Source organism: Coturnix japonica, chromosome 27 (assembly GCF_001577835.2).
Source record: "Coturnix japonica isolate 7356 chromosome 27, Coturnix japonica 2.1, whole genome shotgun sequence".
NCBI lineage: Eukaryota > Metazoa > Chordata > Aves > Galliformes > Phasianidae > Coturnix > Coturnix japonica.
The window spans coordinates 514,404-534,872 of record NC_029542.1 but is presented as its reverse complement, the minus strand read 5'-3'; the positions used below and the strand labels follow the sequence as shown (position 1 = coordinate 534,872).

The 20,469-nt window shown below is 47.4% G+C and overlaps 3 protein-coding genes across 5 annotated transcripts; 1 reads left to right on the top strand and 2 right to left on the bottom strand.

Moving 5' to 3' along the window:
* Nucleotides 1-2: 2 nt before the first annotated feature.
* Nucleotides 3-19,484, top strand: LOC107325032 (feather keratin 1-like). 3 transcript variants are annotated; one of them, XR_004309697.1, is made up of 2 exons: nucleotides 3-247; nucleotides 19,335-19,484. XR_004309697.1 is itself a non-coding variant. In XM_015885508.2 (2 exons), exon 2 carries the CDS (start codon nucleotides 9,267-9,269, stop codon nucleotides 9,570-9,572), a length of 306 nt encoding a protein of 101 aa, XP_015740994.1. In that variant the 5' UTR covers nucleotides 3-247; nucleotides 9,246-9,266; the 3' UTR covers nucleotides 9,573-9,930. The 3 variants fall into 3 exon arrangements, 1 of the variants encoding a protein (XP_015740994.1); XR_001559606.2 differs by lacking the exon at nucleotides 19,335-19,484 and adding an exon at nucleotides 2,034-5,372; XM_015885508.2 differs by lacking the exon at nucleotides 19,335-19,484 and adding an exon at nucleotides 9,246-9,930.
* LOC107325033 (feather keratin Cos1-1/Cos1-3/Cos2-1-like) lies at nucleotides 5,384-5,713 on the bottom strand. Its single transcript, XM_015885510.1, has one exon. The coding sequence runs from the start codon at nucleotides 5,687-5,689 to the stop codon at nucleotides 5,384-5,386; it is 306 nt and encodes a 101-aa protein (XP_015740996.1). The 5' UTR covers nucleotides 5,690-5,713.
* Nucleotides 14,721-18,497, bottom strand: LOC107324987 (feather beta keratin-like). Its single transcript, XM_032449406.1, has 2 exons — nucleotides 17,535-18,497; nucleotides 14,721-15,863 (listed from the first exon to the last, which is right to left on the bottom strand). Exons 1-2 carry the CDS (start codon nucleotides 17,569-17,571, stop codon nucleotides 15,496-15,498), a joined length of 405 nt encoding a protein of 134 aa, XP_032305297.1. The 5' UTR covers nucleotides 17,572-18,497; the 3' UTR covers nucleotides 14,721-15,495.
* Nucleotides 19,485-20,469: the final 985 nt, after the last annotated feature.

Below are 20,469 nucleotides of genomic sequence, written 5' to 3'. Positions count from 1 at the left end.
ATGCGCGACGTCTCCTAGCAACCACTTCTCCCTCCCGCGCCTGCGCGGTGTCTCCTAGCAACAACCTCTGCTCCCTGTGCGACGCCATCTTGGCAGGCCTCGGCGCCGTCTTTGTGTCATCGGATGCCGTCTTTGTTCGCATGCTGCCGTTGGTACCTGTCAATAAATTGAGTTTTAAGTAAGTAATTCGAAGTATTGAAGGCAAGAGATGGGCGTGGCTGAACCAGAACCTACTGATCAAACTCAGGTACTTCCTTGGGCATGTCGTGACTTGTGTTCTGGTTTGATAAATCTCATACAGGTTATTCTTGCAATGTGTATAACAAAATATACATATATACACCTACATTCTGACTTTGTATTCCTGGGGAAGGTTCATCTAGAGAATAAGTGATGCAAACTATCAGAGTCTCTCCTCCCCCACCCAATAAAGTAGAATGACTCCCAAAATGGCAGCGGAGACCATGAAATAATAATAATAATAAAACCTTATTCTAATGCAGAAACAGCATTTGATTCCCACAGGTACTCCATTTCCTTTGAGTGGATGGTTTGGAAGGTAGGCACTGGGTTAGCAATGTCCCTCCTTCTGTAAGCAAAGATCAGGAACCTGAACATCCACACATCTATGGGTCCTACTGAGATGTATCCCATAGGCCAACGTAGCAGCCAAGCCACTGTCAACGATATTTGAAAAGTCATGGCAGTCAGGTGAAATCCTTGGTGACTGGAAGTAAGGCAATATCATATCCATTTTTAGGAAGGGTAATGACCCAGGGAACTGCTGACCTGTCAGCCTCTGTACAGGGAAAGGTCATAAAGCAGATCCTCTTGGCCTCTGTGCTAAAGCACACAGAAGAGCGTGAAGTGGTACAAGAGAATCAGCATGACTTCACGAAGGACAGGTCTTGCCTGACCAACCTTGTGGCTTTTTATGATCTGGTAAGTGTCAGTGGTCAAGGGAAGAATGACTGGTATCATCTATTTGGACTTCAGCAAGACCTTTGACGTGGTCCCCCACAACATCCTTCTCTCTAATTTGGAAAAATATTGATTTGACAAGTGGACTGTTTGTTGGACGAAGATCTGGTTGCAAGATTGTACCCAGAGAGTGGTAATCAATGGTTCAATATCCCAGTGGAGATCAGTGACAAATGGTGTCCCTCGCAGGTCAGTAAAGAGACAGATGCTCTTTAATATCTTCATCAGTTACATTGATGGAGGGGTTGAATACAACTTCAGCACATCTGTGGATGTCACCAAGTAGTGTGGTGCCTTTCCAGGTCAAAAATTCTGAAGCCCTTAATGTTAACAAACACAAAATCAGGAAGATTAGACTAGACTTTTGTAAGAGCTGTTTTGCAGAAAAAAATACCACTGGCTTCACAGTCACACCTTATTCTCATCATTGCTTTTTGGAAGTATATATATTTGTGCAGTATTTTCAAGGACAAAGTACGGAAAGAGTAAAATTTCACCAAAAATCTCTGACTAGCACACTGAGCAGCTTCATGGCAGTTTCCTGGTAAAAACAGGTGGTAAAAACATAGCATGAGGATGCAAATGGGGCACTTGTTATTTTTTATTGTTTTGTTTTGGTTTTTTTGCTCTCTTTTTTATATCATAATAATTAAAAAAAAAAAAAAAGAGGTACTTATATAAGTTAATTATATTATATACTTCATATGTGGCTCCAGAAAATTCCTCCTCACTCAGTGAGGACAAGGAAAGTCAGAGGGTTGGACATCTGTGATTGAATGCATTCCAAAATGATGTTTGCTGTGTTGGCTGCCAGGGCATACTGACAGCTCATTCTGTACCTACTGCTGAGCAGCATGGCCAAATTCCTTTCTTCTGAGCTGCTCTCTAGTCAGTCATCTCCCAGTTTGTACCTTTGTCTGTCACTGATCTGTCCCATGTGCAAGTTCCAGCATCAACCTTTGTTGAACTTCTTTCCATTAATGACTACCCAATTCTCTAATATATCTAGATTCCCTTGTAAGGCCTCTTATCCCTCTTATCTTATCTTTGAGGGCAAAGAAAGGTGCATACAAGCTCTGGCACAAGGCCGTGTCATCTGGGAAGAATACAGAGATGCTGTCCAAGCTTGCAGATGTGGGATCAGGAAAGCCAAGGCGCAGGCAGAACTGAACTTGGTGAAGGACGTTAAAAACAATATGAAGAAATTCTACAGGTAAATTGGCCAGAAGAGACAGGCCAAAGTGAGTGTACCTCCTTTGGTAAATGTAAAAGGAGAACTGGCTTCAATGGATGAAGAGAAGGCTGAGGTACTGAATGAGTTCTTCATCTCGATCTTCACTGGCAGGTAGGACTCTAGTATTTCTCGCATCCCTAAACCTCAAGGTGGGGAATAGGGGAGTAAATCCCCCCTCACTGTAAGGGCAGAGCAAGTCCGAGACCACCTCGTGTGACTGAATACGTACAAGTCTATGGGGCATGCATCCCAGGGATCTGAAGGAACTGGCTGATGTGTTTGCTGAGCTGCTATCCATGCATACCTGGAAAGCAGAATAGTATCTGGAGGAAGACAAATTCCGTTTCCTCCCATTTCCAACTGAATGTGTGGCTGAAAACCTCCAGTGCATCCAGCAGAATTGACTGCTTAATCAAGGCCAGCAGTGACCAAGCAAGATGCACTTTATGTCTGAGGGGACACATCAGAACAGAGAGGCAGCAAAGATGGGATTGAAATCCAGAGACACTGTGGGACTGTTGAGCAACATCCACATATGGGAATGATGGTGCTTTCCCACACAGAGGCAAAGGCTGGGATGCAGCAAAACTTTAATGAGTCAGAAGAGGGAAGTGAGATCACTGGGAGGGAAGACTCTGCTGCAGAAAACATTAGGGACAGTTGATAGTCTGTGCTGCGTGACCATGATGGACATGCCACCAGCTGTCCATCTGCCCTTTGCGCAGAGGGAGAAGGGCCATCAGGTCCTCCCTATGCTAGCTTTGTGGGACTGACTGTCCAGGGGAGTGGATAGTGAGCAGCAATGGCACAGGATGGCAAAGAGAGAGTGGGAAAGGGGAAAGGCAAAAATGGACCATGTCTTCTGAGAGCACAGGCTGAACTCCAATGCTGTGTCTCAGTTCTGTTTCCAACTTCTGGGTCCCTGGGGTCTTTTTTCCAGGGTCATAACCATCAGCTTTAGCAGGGGAAGAACATGCTGCTGTAGTGGCTGCCAGAGCCGGAGAGGCCAAAGTCTCCAAAGGAGATGGGCATACCTCCAGAGCTGAGGAAGCCTTTTTTCTTGCCCTTAATGTCCTCTGCCAAACTGAATTCTGTCAGGCTTTTATCTTTCCCCACTTTATCCCTGTCTGCACGGACACTATGGCTGTATTCCTCTCAGGTTACCTGCCCTTGCTTCCATCCTCCAGAGACTTCATGTTTTTGTATTTGAGTTTGACCAAGACTTGTCTCCCCATGCAGGCCTCCTGACACTTTATCTGATGTTCTCTTTCTTTTGATGCCTCACTCCTGACATTCCAGGAGTTGTGATCCTTGTGAATTAACCAGCTTCCTTGGGCTCCTCTTCCTTCCAGGGTCTTATCTCATGATAATCTATACAGTAGGTCCTTGAAAAGGACATTTTCTGCTCTCCTGAATTCCAGCACTGTGAGATTACTGTGTTCACTTTGCTGCCTTTAGGATATTCAGCACTACCATCTCATGGACACTGAGGCCAGTGCTGCCTTTCACATTCACATTCAGCACAAGACCCATACAGCACACTCCTCATTTGTCTGTCATCTGGAGAAAGAAGCTCCACAGAAAATGAATCTCCTCATTTGCTTATGGCCTGCTAAGTTGTTCCTCCAGCAGATACCGTGATGACTGGAGGTTTTCATCTTGTTGCACAATGGCCAGAGACTGTCAGATCTGAGAGAGAGGGAAGGAATAGAAACAATTATGTAGCATGTCTGTAAGGAAGAGAAGCCTTAGGCGTACAGCTGCAGATTTTAGTGCTGTGAGAAGTTGGTTCTATTTCTATTAAGAGAGTTGCCATCCATTCCTCCTCCAGAGACTCCCAAGCCATGCCCTGTCCGCTGACTGAACACAACTGCTCCTTCATTCTCTGCTCCTATTCTGTTGATGGTGATGTTGCTGTACTGGTATAACACTTGGGTCACTTACACCAACACTTGAAAGAAGTTACCTGGGCAAAGTAGACATGTCAGAAATGAAGAAATGAAATTGCTGAGTTGAGGGAGACAACACCACAACCTGAACCAGTAGGAAGGATTATGTGCATTTGAGATGATTCTCTTGGAAAATTACTGCCTTAGTGGAGCTATTATAGGCCTGAGGCAGTGGTGGAACAGCATAAAATTGTGTCCATCTCCTCATTCTCTCACCCATTCCTTGCTTCCATCTCCCTGTAAACGAGGTGAGTCCAAATCCCTTCCATCAACCTCTCATCCTCAGGTATTTCTCTATGTCTGCAAGTGCCTTCATCCAAGCACAAGGCTGCCTAGGCAGGCAGCTGTTGCAAATTGGGCAGTACCATTGGAAACAAGGGGAAGTAAAAAAAACCCTTGCCCAGGACTTGCCTGTAATTTTCAATCCTCAGCAAAATTTGAGGCAATAGTGCAAAAGCATGGCCTCTTACAGGCAGGGGCTTGGAACCTGATGATCTGTGTGGACTCTTCCAACTCAATCCATTATGTGATTGTATGATCTTGTGACAGAGAGGCAGCAGAGCTGGGCATGAATGCCAGGGAAACTGTAGGCCTGGAGGACCCTTCTTCAAGTGGTAGTGGCAGATTTCTCCAATGAGAGCTAATTGCTCTTTCATCCAGGTTATTCCTGATGGGGAAAAGGCGATGGGTGCACAAATGCCTCAAACTTTCTCTGAGGTCTCCAGAGAAGCTGATATCTGCTGGCAGCAGGACTGTTTGCAGAGTAGAGTGAGTGATGCTGAGGCACAGACTGAGATACAACACATCTTTATTGAGTCAAAAGAGGGGAACAGAATTGTTCCAAAGGGTGATAAACATGCAGGAAGAACCAGGGATAGAGTCGGCACTCTGGCCATGGTGGATGTCTGACCAGCTGTCCATCTGCACTTTCCACAGAGGGAGATGGGCCATCATGTCCTCCCTAGTCTGGATTCCTGGGTTTGACAGACCACAGGGGCACAGGTGACAAAGAAGGCATCAGGAGGAAAAGGACTGAGCAGAAGAGGGGAAGGGCAAACATGGACAAAGCTTCCCGAGAGATCATGCTGGACCTGTTCATTTGCAATTGGTGCTGGCGTTGCTTGGACCCTGTAAAAACAAGATTCCAGTGCTCCTCTGCAGGACTGCTACCAGCTTCTGCGTCCAGGGCAGTCTTTGTCCAAGGGCAATGCCAGCACCTTTAGCAGGGGAAGCACCTTCTGCCACAGTAGCGGCTGCCAATGCAGGAGAGGTCAAAGCCCCCAGAGGAGATGGGCACTCCCTGGGCGCTGAGGGCGCTGCCCACGGCAGCTGATGAGGAGGATCCGACGGCGGTGTTCTGGGGGAAGGAGCTGAGGATGGGTCCCGGCAGGGTGACCACCACGGTGGAAGGCTGGATGACGACTTGGGAGTCCTGGCACTGCCTGACACAGGGCTCGTTGCAGCTGTTAGCCAGCGGGGTTGGGCCGCAGGGCTGGCATGGCACACACGGGTTGCAGCAGGACATGTCTTGGGTCTGGAGGTACACCTGTTGGGAGAGAGGGTGATGGAAATGAAGGGGAGAGTGAGCAGCAGCCTGCCATCCCATCAGGAGAGAGCCAAAGCACAGAGTTGGCTGCGGATATGGAAGCTGTGTAAGGAAGTTAATTATCTTCTTCCCTATCTCGCCACTGTCCCTGAGAAGGGCAGACCAGTACATTCAGTTTCCTGCTTTGCCTGTGGCTCAGGAGACCTCCCTGACTACACACCTCACTTGCTGCCCTCTTCCCTCCCCCAGATCTTTCCGCCATGACAAGATGCAACATAGGATGAAGACTCTTGCATGAACAGAGAAATTATGGAGGAAGAGGGGCTGGTGAAAGGGCTGTGGACTCACCTTATTCTCAGGGAGATGAAGGCAAGAGGAGTGGATGACTGAGAGAGAGGAGATGGGCCCACTTTTATACTGCTTGTGCACTGCCTCGGGCCAGCAGTCACTCTAAGAAAGCAGTAATTTTCCAAGAGACTCACCTCAAATGCAAATTATCCTTCCTAATGGCACAGGTGCCATCAACTCTGCCATTTCATTTCCTCATTTCTGTCATGACAATTTTGCCAGGGTAACTTCTTTCAAGTGCTTGTGTGAGAGATCCAGGAAATATTTGGCAACTCTTTTTTGTTAGGTGGGAAGCATCTCCTCTCAGCACTAAAATCTGAAGCCATACACCTGTGATTTCCTTTCACGTGGGCTACATGGTTCTGACTCCCATTCTTTCTTTCTAATCTCACATTGCCTGGCCATGTTGCAGTAAGATCCAAATGTCCAGCCACCATGATATCTGCTGGACCGACTACTTATCAGGGCATTCACAAACCAGGAGTTTTGTTGTCTTATTTGTCACTAGCTTCCTTCTCTAAATGACAGAAGATCTCTGAAAAGGGTTGTTTTTCAGTACCCCATCCTCCCTTAGTAGGGCGGGCTTGCGTTGAATGTGAATGTGAAAGGCAGCACTGGCTTCAGTGTTTGTGAAATGCTGGTATTCAGTGTCCTGAAGGCAGCATGGAGAACACAGCAAGCTCAGAACCTTTGACTTCTGGAGAGCTACTCATGAAGTAGCTTTGGCTAATAGTCTGAGATAAGATCCTCGAGGGAAGAGGAGCCTGAGGAAGTTGGTTAATACTCAGGGATCACCTCCTGGAAGCTCATGAGTGATGTGTCCTGAGAAAAAGGCCTGTATTATGGAACAAAAAAATGCTTTACAATCTCAGTCTCAGGACTATGAAGCTTCTGGAGGATGGTTGATAATGTGTAATCTGAGTAGAAAACAGCCATAGTGTTTGCACATGGCTAGGGACATGAAGTGCAACAAAAAATTTTTCTACAAGGATCTTAATTTTTAAAGGAAAATAAAGGAATGTGTGAGTGTTCTCCCCATTGAAATGGGAGTCCCGCTTAATTGAGCACTGAAAATGCTGGTGCACTGATTGTCTTCTCTGTTTCTTTCTTAGCTAGCATGAGTGGTCTTTGGGAATCCCATGGCTCAGAGGTCAGGATAAAAAACTGGAGCTATCTATTTGTACCATTTGGACAAGGAAAGCTTGAGCAAACTGGATATTTTGTCCTATGATGAGATGCACCCACGAGTGCTGAGGAAGCTGCTCACTCTTGATAAACATATGTTGGTGACTGGGAGAAGTATCCCAGAGTCTGGGGGAAAAGTGAATGTCTGACCTGTTATGACCAAGCAGGAGCGAGAAAACTACAGGACTGTACGTCTCAGTCCTATGGAGCTGCTGTAGCTGTGCATCATGAAAATCATTTCCTGGCACATGAAAGTTGAATATATCAGATGCAGTAAACAGCATGGATTTACTGTGGAGAAGTCATGGTCTGATCAAGCTGGGAAGTGTCTACAAAAAATACAAAGCCTGGTGGACGGGATGAATGGTGGATCTTTCCTGGTGGAAGAGAATGGGATATGTTCTTGCTGGAGTTTAGTAAGGCTTTTGAGGCTGGCCTCAATAAGATGATCATTCTGGTCTGAATGTGCCTTTCTTAGCCTTAAGAAAATGCAGCTTTGTTGGAGCGATATGTGTCCTATCCTCTAATGAGTCGGGACTTCTGGGTACTGATGCTGTAGGTTAGCTGGGGATGTTCTTGGACTGGAGGTGATCAAGAAGGGTACATAGTGACAAGAGTTCTCCCTGACCCCAAGAAGCAGTCAAGTTATCCTTGCTGAATGAAGAAAACACTTTCCTGCCCTGCAGACATGGGGACAGCTGGGACATGTTCTGAAAGTGCAAGTAAATATCAATAGAAGCCAGGCATCATGAAGGGTATCTACTGAGAAATGTCAATTTTGAATCTGATTTTGGATTAGCCATGAGCCGCCATATTGGTATGAGGCTTCCCCAGCAGGCGTGTTGTTTGCAGGCCTGAAGACCACACTGGGAAGAATCCTACTCAAACATGGAAAATCCTTGCCTGAGAAGAGGAGAATCTAAGCTCTGTCCACAAAACCAACATGGCCATATACTGTAGAGACCAGTTTCCATGGGGCTTTTTGGGTAATAACAGGGCTCAGGAAGGCAATGTTCTACTTACGTCAAACAGCTGATGCCGTGGGCTGGCTGATGACCCCAGACACTGTTAAGAGATAGGAATCATCAAGCAAATATTCAAACATGCTCCCAGAACAATTGCCTTGGCGTGCAAAGACATTTGAAAGCAGCAGAACTGCCCACCTTCCTCTTCAGAGAGATGAGCAAGGAGGAAAAAAGTATTTCCAGAAAAAGAAGGCTCTGGACAGGGCTGCATTTACAGGAAGATATGCCGTCCTTGCTGATAAGGTTACTACAAAAAAGGTTATGACATTTTCTCTGATACATGTGTTGTGCCTGTAGCACAGAATCCCTCCAGCACTTTGGATGTGTCTTGAACTCATAGTGACGTGTTTCTGCAGGGAAACTCTTTGTAATTCTCATCATAGAACATGAAAGGTGTCCCCACGGCCGACTTGTGAAGGTCAGAAAGAAGGAAATGAAATGTCACAGTTGACAGAAATCAAAAACCCAACCTGTGACATTAGGAGTGAAAATATGCATTAGAGGTGTCATACATGTATAATTACAGTCTGTGCAGAGTGAGTGTGGGCCTGGGGCAGTACTGGAGTGGTATAAAAGCGGGTCCAATTCCTCACTGTCATTCACTCCACTTGCCTCCATCTCCCTGGGAACGAGGTGAGTCCAAAGCCCTTTCACAACCTCTTCTTCTTTTGGGATTTCTTTGCACATAGAAGTGCCTCCATGTTATGTTGTGCTTTGTGAGAGCAAGCCGTTCTGTTAGTGGGAAAGGGGAAGCACATGCATCTTGGAGAGTTGCTGGGTCTTGCCAGAGGTGTCTCCTGACCTGTTTGTGCCTGGCTATTCTGGTCTGTTTTTATGCAGTGGGGAAGGAGAAGACCATGGGCTTCCTCACAGAGCCTCCACATCCTCAGCCAGCATACTGCCTTGGCTCTCTCCTGCTGGGATGGCAGGCTGTTGCTCACTCCCTTCTCTGTCCTCCTGACCCACTGTCCCAACAGGTGCCCCTCTAAACACCAGAAATGTCCTGCTACGACCAGTGCCTGCCCTGCCAGCCCTGCGGCCCAACCCCGCTGGCCAACAGCTGCAATGAGCCCTGCGTCAGGCAGTGCCAGGACTCCAACGTCTTCATCCAGCCCTCTCCCGTGGTGGTGACCCTGCCCGGACCCATCCTCAGCTCCTTCCCGCAGAACACCGCCGTGGGATCCTCCACCTCCGCTGCTGTTGGCAGCATCCTTAGCTCTGAGGGTGTGCCCATCTCCTCTGGAGGCTTTGGTCTCTCTGGCTTAGGCAGCCGCTACAGTAGCAGGAGGTTCTTCCCCTGCTAAAGCTACTGCTGATGATCTTGGAGGATGATCCCCAGTGTTCACAAAGTCTTTGAGGGACTTGAAACAGAGCACTGGAACCATCTCAGTCACACTAACATCTTTGATCCATGACTGCCTTTCCCCTCTTCCATCTCATTTTTCCTTCCTTTGCCATTACTGCTCACCATCAGCTTTCCTGAGCAGTCATTCTTACAAAGCCTGTGTAGGCAGCACCTGCCTGTCCTTCTCCCTCTGTGGCAGCTGGACAGACAGCTATACATCTACCAGCTTCACACATTGCCAACTGTCATCTGTTGCTGGTGATTCCTGCATGAGCCACCACCATGTTTTTGCTTCATTAAATATGATTGCATCTTAATCAGTCTCTGTTTTCTCCATCCTCCTATAAAGACTGTGCGATGATATCTAAGGAGTGAGGTGTTTCTCTGTGGTTATTCTTGTAAGTGGTTCTGAGTGTTGTTTTGAACAATTGGTAAGACATCTCAGGAGTTTTTACATGTACCAACCACAACTTTTTGTCCTGTTTTTCACTGATGTGTAGTGTGGTTGAGTAACCCTCCACAAGGCTGATCATCACAATACAAAAAATCTAAAGATGTTCAGTGACTATGATTCACTGTTCTTAATCCTTCCTGATCATCTCAGTAGTAGCAAGGAAGGTGGAGGCTGTAGATTCCAGGGAGGAAAACTCTTCCTGTTATGAGAGCACTGAAGAACTTGCTCTACGCGCTCAATGTCTTCCTTCTAAATGAGTCCACATCTGAGTACACTGTTCCAAATTCTGTCATCTGAGAAGTGAGCAGATGCAGAATGCCGTAGCACCTGAATTCCTGAGTACACTCCTGCTCTTCTATTCCACGATGCTTTTTGTGTTTTTGTTGTCTTTCTATGTCAAAGAGAGTCACATTTTTTGGTAGAGGTTATCTTTATATTGGTTCTGTTTTTGGGTCTATTCTGTTATTGTACAAAAGATGTATGTGCCGTGAAGTCTGTGAGGCATCAAGCCAGCTGCCATGTGGACACTGGCAAAACATGTGTGATGTTATACAGCTGCTTCCTGTGACTATTCAGCAGCTCCTCTTCCTTGTTTGCAACTGTCTCTGCAGCCTTTGCTGATGGACACTGCACTTCCTTGGAGAGCTCCTGAATGGCCCTATAAGCCAGCACATGTCCCTGGTATGCAAAAAGGAACCCACCAGAGTCTTGGTCACTCCTCACCCTCTGTGATACAGAGATTACAATAGGGCTAGGACAAATGAGATGAACTCACATGTCAAGATGATCCCGAATAGAGTATCCATCACATAATCATGCAAATAGAAATAAGAAGTCCTTTCATTAGGAATAACTTAAGAACAGCCGTTCTACTCACTCTGTGGACCCACTCAATAGAAACTGGAATGTTCTGGTTACTAATTTTCAGTGCAGTTCTTGTGCTCTGACTTCTATTGCTGATGCAGATTATTCAGCCCACTGCCACATGTATTTCCTGTAGCCACACAGATGAAGCCATGTGCTCTACACCTGTGATACTCTGTTGTCATGGTTTTATGATTTTATGCCATTGACATCTGTCTCTTGCGCAGAAAAGCACTGTCTCATTACATAGCATACTGGTCTGTATAGGCAAAGAGGAATACTCGTTTTCTTTAAGGCTGGCAGCAGTTTATCAACACGTGAGATGCAAGCATGTGGGATGATACAGAGATTCTCTTCCTATGGCTGGATTTGAATGACCACTACGATCGCTGCTTGTATGGTGTACTTTCTGATTTATTTATATGATTTTCTTCTCCCAGTTTTACTGTCATGGCTCATTGGGTAGTGTAGCTCTTTCATTCCTCTGTCCAGCTTCCTTCATCAAATGAGCTGACTTCAACTTGCAGTGCTTTCTCTTGCCTCTACTGGTGAGAGATCCTGTTGAGAGCTGTCTCTCAGATTTAGCTTCCGTGTCTGTTATCTGGTCATCAAATCCTGAGATCTTTTCCTCCCCTTGATGATTCTTCATGGTGTTAACTATAATGTGTTTGGGGCAGGCCGGGTCCCTGTACTATGTGGAAAACTGGAACACTCTGGCATTGCTGCAAAAGTACCAAACGTGAATATTAGAGATGAAGCTTTGGAACAGGAAGTTTGCGTAGATTGTGGAGTTTCCTCTGCTGGGGATATTCCAGACCTGTCTGCACCTCTAGCAGTACTACCTGCTTTAAAGAACATGCTCACATGGGACAGCTGATCTTGATGCCCTCTAGTGGTCCCTTCCAATCTCTACAATGCTGTGGTAATATTATTCTGTGAATATCCTCATTCAGAAGGAGCCCAGCGTCACAGCATACTTCCTTCAACCATTCTATCAGTGTTCAAGGATTCCATACTTGTTTGGGGTGAAGTTCAAAACTATGGGAGGAGACAGCGGTGGCACACACCTGCCCATATCCTCCCACCCACCTTGCCATCTTCCACACTGCCCTGGGACTGGTTCTTGGGTGGTGCTCTTAACTAATTGTTTAACCATAGATAAATAAAGCAATACCTTCTTGAGAAGAAGCAACAGGTGAATGTTGGATTTCCAAGGATATTCAGAATAGTGAAAAGGAGTTATAATTGGCCTAGATGGAAAGGTGGGGAAGTTACCATGCCTTCTGTTTTCTATTAATCAACTGCCAGAGGAGAAAAACAAGACTGTAGTTGTTAATGTACTCCAAGTGACGGTTCTGGAAATCCTTGCCGTATAGGATGCAAGAGACAAACTGGGTTCTGGACCGCTGCTGACGAAGACAGACACAAGCTCTCAGATTGGACACTTGGGAAATGAGAGAGAATGTGGAGCTGATCACAGAAAACTGGATGGTAGAGAACAATCTCAAGAGCAGGCCTACTCAGATTGTGATCAGCAACTGTTAAAGAAATGTGATATTTGTAATTTTCCCCTCTAGTGTGTACAAATCCATACTGATCTCAACCTACATCACAGCACAAACTGTGTTGTCGTGAGGAAAGTTAAGTCCATCCCAGTAAGATCGAAGCCTGCTCTGTGGGGTTGCAGAGTGGGAAACAGAGAGGGAACTGATGCTGTGCTAAAAGTGTGATGTGTTCCTGCAGCTGTTTCAGCCACAACTTTAGAAGGAAGATGGCACCATTTTGTCTCTGGTCTAGAAAATTATCTTTGGGTAAGACTGATACAGAGAAGTCTGAGGCAGTCTTAGAGTTCATTGCCTCAGTCCTCACCGGACAGAATTCTCATATTTCTGATGTCCCTGAGGCTCATAACCCTGGGCCTCTAGGTGGGAACTGGGGGAGTAATTCCCCTCTATCTGTAAGGGCAAAGCAAGTCCAAGAGCCCCTCATGAGAGTGAAGGTGTACAAGTCTATGTGACCAAATGACATACATCTCAGGGTCCTAAAGGAGCTGTCTGATGTGGTTGCTGAGCCACTGTCCATCATACTTGAAAAGTATGCTTGATCACATAAAGAACGAGCATGTGATCTGAGACAGCCAGCATGGCTTCACCAGGGGAAGGTCATGCTTAACTAATCTTGTGGCCTTCTATGATGGAGTGACGGCGTTGGTGGATGAAGGGAAGGGACCGATGTCATTTACCTGGAACCTGAGCAAAGGCCCTTTGACATGGCCCCATCACCTCCTCATCTCAAATTGGAGGGAAGTGGGATTGATGGGTGACAACTAGATGGAAGCAATTGGTTGAAAGGCCCGCAGACAGAGGTGGTGGTCAATTGGCTCTATGTCCAGGTGGAGGCGGTAACGAGCGGTGTTCCCCAAGGGGCCTGTCTTGGGACCGGTGCTCTTTAACATCTTTATTAATGACATCGAGAGGAAGGAGGCCCCTCAGCAAGTTGCTGATGACACCAGCCTGAGTGTGCAGTCGATTACTGCGTGAGGGAACGGATGCCATGTCAGAGGGACCTTGACAGGCTGGAAAGTCTGGTCGGGTGAACCTAATGAGGTCAACACGCAAAGTGCAAGGGTTTGCCACTTGTGCGGAAAGAACCCCAGCACCTGTACAGGCCTGGGACGGAGTTGTCCTTAGAGCACTCGCAGAAAAAGACTCTAGGGGTCCTGATAGATGAGAAACTTAACTGAGCCAGCAGTGCGCTCTGGCAGCCCGGAAAGCAAATGGATCCTGGGCTTCCATCAGAGAGGGGTGGCTCAGCAGGGAATATGGGAGTGATCGTCCTCCTACTCTGCTCTTGTGAGGCCCCATCGGAGTCTGTGCCAGGTTGTGGAGCCCTCAGTACAAAAAAGATATGGAGGATTTTGGAAGGGTCCCAGAGGAGGGCCACAAAAGATGATCAGGGGGCGTGGAGCACCTCCCCTATAGGACAGGCTTGAGGGAGTGGGTTGTTCAGCCTGAGAAGAGAAGGTTGCGGGGGTGACCTCATTGCAGCCTTTCAGTACCGTGAAGGGATTAACTCCCAGGAAGGGAGTAAACTCTTCGAAAGGCCTGATAATAGCAGGACTAGGGGAAATGGTTTAAGTGAAGGAGGGACGATTTAGGTTGGATGTAGGGGAAAGTTCTTTACTAGAAAGTGGTTAGGTCCTGGAACAGGCTGCCCAGTGGGTGGTGGATGCCCCATCCTTGGAGGTGTTCAAGGCCAGGTGGACGGGCCCTGGGCAACCTGATCTAGTAAGGTGTATGTTTGGTGGCCCTGCTAGGCAGGGGGGTTGGAACTACATGATCCTTGAGGTCCCTTCCACCCGGGTAATTCTGTGATTCTGTGTGATTCTGTGATTCTGTGTAAAAGTCATGGCTCTTGGGTGATGTCTCTCAGGACTGGAAAAAAGGAAACGTCACTCTCATTCACAAGAAAGTGAGGAAGGAGGACCCAGAGAAGAAAAGGCTGGTGAGCCTTACCTCTGTGCCTGGGAAGATTGTGGAATGGATCCTCGTGTAAGACATGTCAAGGTACATGAGGGATGTGCGAGTGATGTGAGACAGCCAACATGGCTTTAGCAAAGGAAAGTTGTGCCTGACCATTCTGGTGGCCTTCTGCGATGGAGTGATGATGTTGGTGGAGAAAGGGTGAGTGACTGATGTCATCTACTTGGGTTTGTGCACAGCATTTGACATGGTTCTTCACCATATCCTTCTCTCTAAATTGGAGAGATACAGACTTGTGTGGGGGACTGTTCAGTGGGTAAGGATCATGGAACAGATGCACCTATAAGACATGCAAAAATACATGAGCTGGAGGCAGATTGTTAGCAGTGTCCCCCCTGGGCCTTCTTGGGACAGGTGCTCGTCAGCATCTTCATCATTGACAATTATGATGGGCTTGAGTGCATCCTAAGCAAGTTTGTCGATGGCACCAAGCCGAGTGTTGTAGCTGATATGTGAGAAGGAAGGAAAGAAATCCAGAGGGACTTTGACAAACTCAGACGATGGGCTCGCTATCTCTGAAGTCTCCAGAGCAGCTGATATCTGCTGGCAGCAGGACTGTTTGCAGAGTAGAGTGAGTGATGCTGAGGCACAGACTGAGATGCAACACATCTTTATTGAGTCAAAAGAGGGGAACAGAATTGTTCCAAAGGGTAGTCAACATGCAAGAATAGCCAGGGATGGAGTCAACACTATGGCCATGGTGGATGTCCCACCAGCTGTCCATCTGCATTTTCCACAGAGGGAGGTGTACCATCATGTCCTCCCTAGTCTGGATTCCTGGGGTTAAGAGACCACTTGGGCATGGTTGACAAAGAATGCACCAGGAAGAAAAGAAGTGAGAAGAAGAGGGGAAGGGCAAACAGAGACAAGACTTCCCAAGAGTTCGTGCTGGACCTTTTCTTTTGCAGGTGGTGCTGGCATTGCTTGGACCCTGTAAAAACAAGATTCCAGTGCTCTGCTGCAGGACTGCTACCAACTTCTGCATCCAGGGTGGTCTTTGTCCAAGGGCAATGCCAGCAGCTTTAGCAGGGGAAGAACCTCCTGCTACTGTAGCGGCTGTTTAAGCCAGAGAGGCCAAAGCCTCCAGAGGAGATGGGCACGCCCTCAGAGCTGAGGATGCTGCCAACAGCAGCAGAGGTGGAGGATCCCACAACAGTGTTCTGTGGGAAGGAGCTGAGGATGGGTCCAGGCAGGGTCACCACCACGGGAGAGGGCTCAATGACAATGGTGGAGTTCTGGCACTGCCTGACACAGGGCTCATTGCAGCTGCTGGCCAGAGGGGTTGGGCCGCAGGGCTGGCATGGCAGGCGGGGCAGGCACTGGTCATAGCAGGACGTGTCTTGTGTCTGGAGGGGCACCTGTTGGGATAGAGGGCCAGGAGGACACACAAGTGAATGAGCAACAGCCTGCCATCCCAGCGGGAGAGAGCCAAAGCACAGTGTTGGATGGGGATATGGAGGCTGTGTAAGGAATCCCATGATCTTCTTCCCTATCTTTCCACTGACCCTGAGAAGGGCAGACTAGCACATTCAGTTTCCTGCCTTGCCTGTGACTCAGACAAGACACCTCACTTGCTGCCTTCTTCTGTCCCCTAGTTCTTTCCGCCATGACAAGATGCAACATAGGATGAAGAATCTTGCCTGAGCAGAGAAATTGTGGAGGAAGAGTGGCTGGTGAAAGGGCTGTGGACTCACCTTGTTCCCAGGGAGACAGAGGAGAGAGGAGTGGATGAGAGAGAGAGCAGATGGGCCCACTTTTATACTGCTTGTATGCTGCCTCAGGCCAGCAGTCACTCTAAGAAAGCAGTAATTTTCCAAGAGACACACCTCAAATGCAAATAATCCTCCTAATGGCACAAATTCCATCAACTCTGCCATTTCATTTCCTCATTTCTGTCATGGCTGTTTTGCCTGGGTAACTTCAAGTGCTTGTGTGAGAGATCCAAGGAATGGTTGGTAACTCATTTTGTTAGATGGGAAGCAACTCCTCACAACACTAAAATCTGAAGCCATCTACCTGTGATTTCTCTTCCATTCACATGTGCTACATGTTTCTGATTCCCATTCTTTCTCTCTAATCCTACTGGCCATGATACTGGCCATGTTGCTGCAAGTTCAAATGTCTAGCCACCGTGGTATCTGCTGGACCAACTACTTGTCAGGGCATTAGCAAACGAGGAGTTTTGTTATCTGATTTGACACTAGCTCCCTTCTCTAAATGATAGAGGAGCTCCGAGAAGTGGTGTTTTTCAGAACCCCATCCACACTGAGTAGCGTGGGCTTCTGTTGAATTTGAATGTGATTGTGAAAGGCAGCACTGGCTTCAGTTTTTGTGAAATGCTGGCATTCAATGTCCTAAAGGCAGTAAAGAGAACACAGCTAGCTCTGAAACTTTGACTTCTGAGGAGCAGACTTTGGACTTTTCAGGAATTTACTTGGTTGAATATTCTGAGATAAGATCCTGGGGGGAAGAGGAACCCTAGGAAGCTGTTTAATACTCAGGGATCACCTCCTGAAAGCCAATGAGTGAGATATTTTGAGAAAGTGACCGTCAGGCAAAAGTGTCAGGAGGTCTAGAATAAAACACTTGATGAACAAAACACTTCAAAACGTGATCTCAAAATTAAGAAGCTTCTGAGGGATGGTAGCAGAGATGTGTATCAGACACTAGCCATAGTGTCTTCACATGGCTAGGGACATGAAGTGCAACAAAAATGTTTTCTACAAGGATTTATATGGTTAAAGGAAACTAAAAGAATGTGTGATTGTTCTCCCCACTGAAATGGGAGTCCTCCTTAATCAGACACTGAAAATGCTGAAGCCCTGATTGTCTTCTCTGTTTCCTTCTTTGTCAGCATGAGTGGTCTTTGGGAATGCCATGGCTCAGAAGCCAGGATGCGTCCATGAGTGCTGAGGGGGTTGCTCACTCTTGGTAAACGTAGGTAGGTGATTGGGAGAAGTGTCCCAAAGTCTGGGGGAAAAGTGTATGGCATTCCTGATTTTGATGACCAAGGAGGAGCAATGGAGCTACAGGACTATACATCTCAGTCCTATGGAGCTGCTGTAGCAGTGCATCATGAGAATCATTTCCTGGCACATGAAAGGTGAATGTACCAGATGCAGAAATCCGCATGAATTTACTATGGAGAATTCATGTTCTGATCAAGCTGACAAGTGTCTGCAATGAAATTGAAAGCCTGGTGGACGGTGAAGAGAATGGGATATATTCTTGTTGGAGTTCAGTATGGCTTTTGACACTGTCTTCATTAGGATGATCATAGTGAAGCTGTTAAAGAATGGTCGGAATGTACCTTCCTCAACCTTGTGAAAAAACATCACTGTTGGGGCAAGATGTGTCCTCTCATCAAATGAGTTGGGACTTCTGGGTCCTCACCATGTTGGGTAGCTGAGGCTGTTCTTGAACTGGAGGTGATCAAGAAGGACGTAGTCACAAAAGTTCTCTTCGACACCAATAATCAGGGAAAGCATCCTTGCTGCATGAAAAAAACATTGTCCTGCCCTGCAGACATGGGGGCAGCTGGGACATGTTCTGAAAGTGCAAGAAAATATCCATAGAAGCCAGGCATCCTGAAGGATCTCTCTTTAGAGATGGCAATTTTGAAACAACAAATTTTGGATTGGCCATGAGCCACTGTATTGGCGTGAGGCCTCCCCAGCAGGCATGTTGTTTGCAGGCCTGAAGACAACACTGGGAAGAATCCTACTCAAACATGGAAAATCCTTCCCTGAGAAGAGGAGAATCTAGGCTTGGTTCACAAAACCAGCACAGCCATCTACTGTAAAGACTGGATACCATGGGGTTTTTTGGGTAATAACAGGGCTCAGGAAGGCCGTGTGTAGTCGCATCAAATAGCTGATGGCATGGGTTGTTGATGACCCCAGACCCTGTTACGAGAGAGGAATCATCAGTCAATCAAACATTCAAACATGTTCCCAGAACAATGGCCTTTGTGTGCAAAGGCATTTGAAAGAAGCAGAACTGCCCACCTACCTCTTCAGAGAGATGAGCAAGGAGGAAAAAGGGCAGAATGGGTACCCAGACAAAGAAAGCTCTGAATGTCCTTTACAGGGCTGCAATGACAGGCAGATGTGCCTTCGTTGCTGATAAGATTGTTACAAATAAGGTCCTGTCATTTCCCCTGATACAAGTGCTGTGCCTGCAGCACATGAAATCTGCATAGTGACGTGTTTCTGCGCAGGAGACTTTGTATTCATCCATCATAGAACACTGAAAGGTGGTCCTCCACAGCCAATTTGTGAAGTAAGAAAAGAAGGAAAATGGAAATGTCACTGTTGACAGAAATCAAAAAACCCAACCTGTGGACATTAGGAGTAAAATTCGTAGAGAGGTGAGTTCTCATGGATAATTACAGTCTGCATACAGTAACCGTGGGCTTGGGACAGTGCTGGATTTGTATAAAAGCAGTCCAACCTCCTCACTCCAGTCATCCACTCACTTGCCTTTGCATCCCCCTGGGAAGGTGAGTCCACAGCCCTTTCGCAGCTGTTTCTCTTTTTGGGATTTCTCTGCAGTACACGTGCCTCCATGTTATGTCGTTCTTGTGAGATCAGGCAGTTTCTGTTAGTGGGAAAGGGGCAGCACGTGTGTCATGGAAGAGATGCTGGTCTCGAAGAGGTGTCTCTGAGCAGTAGGCTAGGCACTGACCTGTTTGTGCCTGGCTTTTCTGTGTCTGATTTTATGCGTGGGGAAGGAGAAGACACAGGGTTTCCTCTGCGAGCGCTCACACTTCAGCCAGCATACTGCCTTGGCTCTCTCCTGATGGGATGGCAGAGGCTGCTGCTCACGGTCATTTCTGTGTCCTCCTGGCCCTCTGTCACAGGTGCCCCTCCAGACACCAGACATGTCCTGCCTTGACCAGTGCCTGCCCCGCCTGCCCTGCCAGCCTGCGGCCCGACCCCGCTGGCCAACAGCTGCACGAGCCCGTGTCAGCCAGTGTCAGGACTCCAATGTCTTCATCCAGCCCTCTCCCGTGGTGGTGACCCTGCCCGGACCCTCCTCAGCTCCTTCCCGCAGAACACCGCCGTGGGGATCCTCCACCTCCGCTGCGGTTGGCAGCATCCTCAGCTCGGAGGGTGTGCCCATCTCCTCTGGAGGTTTGGTCCTCTCTGGCTTAGGCAGCCGCTACAGTAGCAGGAGGTTCTTCCCGTGCTAAAAGTTGCTGCCGAAGGCCTTGGAGGATGATCCCCAATCTGCACTAAGTCTTTGAGGGACTTGAGAACAGGGCAATCCAACCAGCTCAATTACACCAACATCATTGATCCATGACTGCCTTTCCCCTCTCCCTTTCGGTTTTCCTTCCTGTGCCATTAATGTTCATCATCATCTTTCCTGGACAGTTACACTCATAAAACTCGTGTAGACAGCACCTGTCTGTCCTTCTGCCTCTGTGGAAAGAGCAGCTGGACAGACAGCAGTCCATCTACCAGTTTCACACATTAGCCGCGACTGTCATCTGTTGCTGGTGTTCCTGATGAGCCACCACCCATGTTCTTGGTTTATTAAATATGACTGCATCTAAATCATTGTCACTGTGTTGTCTATTCCCTTATATAGGCTGTGCCATGATATCTAGGGAGTGAGGTGTTTCTCTGCTGTTATTCTTGGAAGTGATTCTTAGTGATGTTTTGAACAAATGGTAAAATAGCTCAGGAGTGTTTACTTGAACCAACCACTGCTGTTTGTCCTGTTTTTTTTTAATCGTCTTGGGCAGTGGGGTTGAATAACCCTCCACAAGGCTCATTATTACAATACAGAAAATCTGAAGTTGTTCAGTGACTACGATTCACAGAATCGCAGAATCACAGAATTGTAGTGCTTGAAGGGACCTCTCGAGATCATCAGTTCAACCCCCCTGCCAAAGCAGGCTCCCTAACCATGTCGAAAGGTAGGCGCCCGGCACGTCTTGAATTATCTCCCAGAGAAGGAGAGCATCCACACCTCCCTGGGCAGCCTGT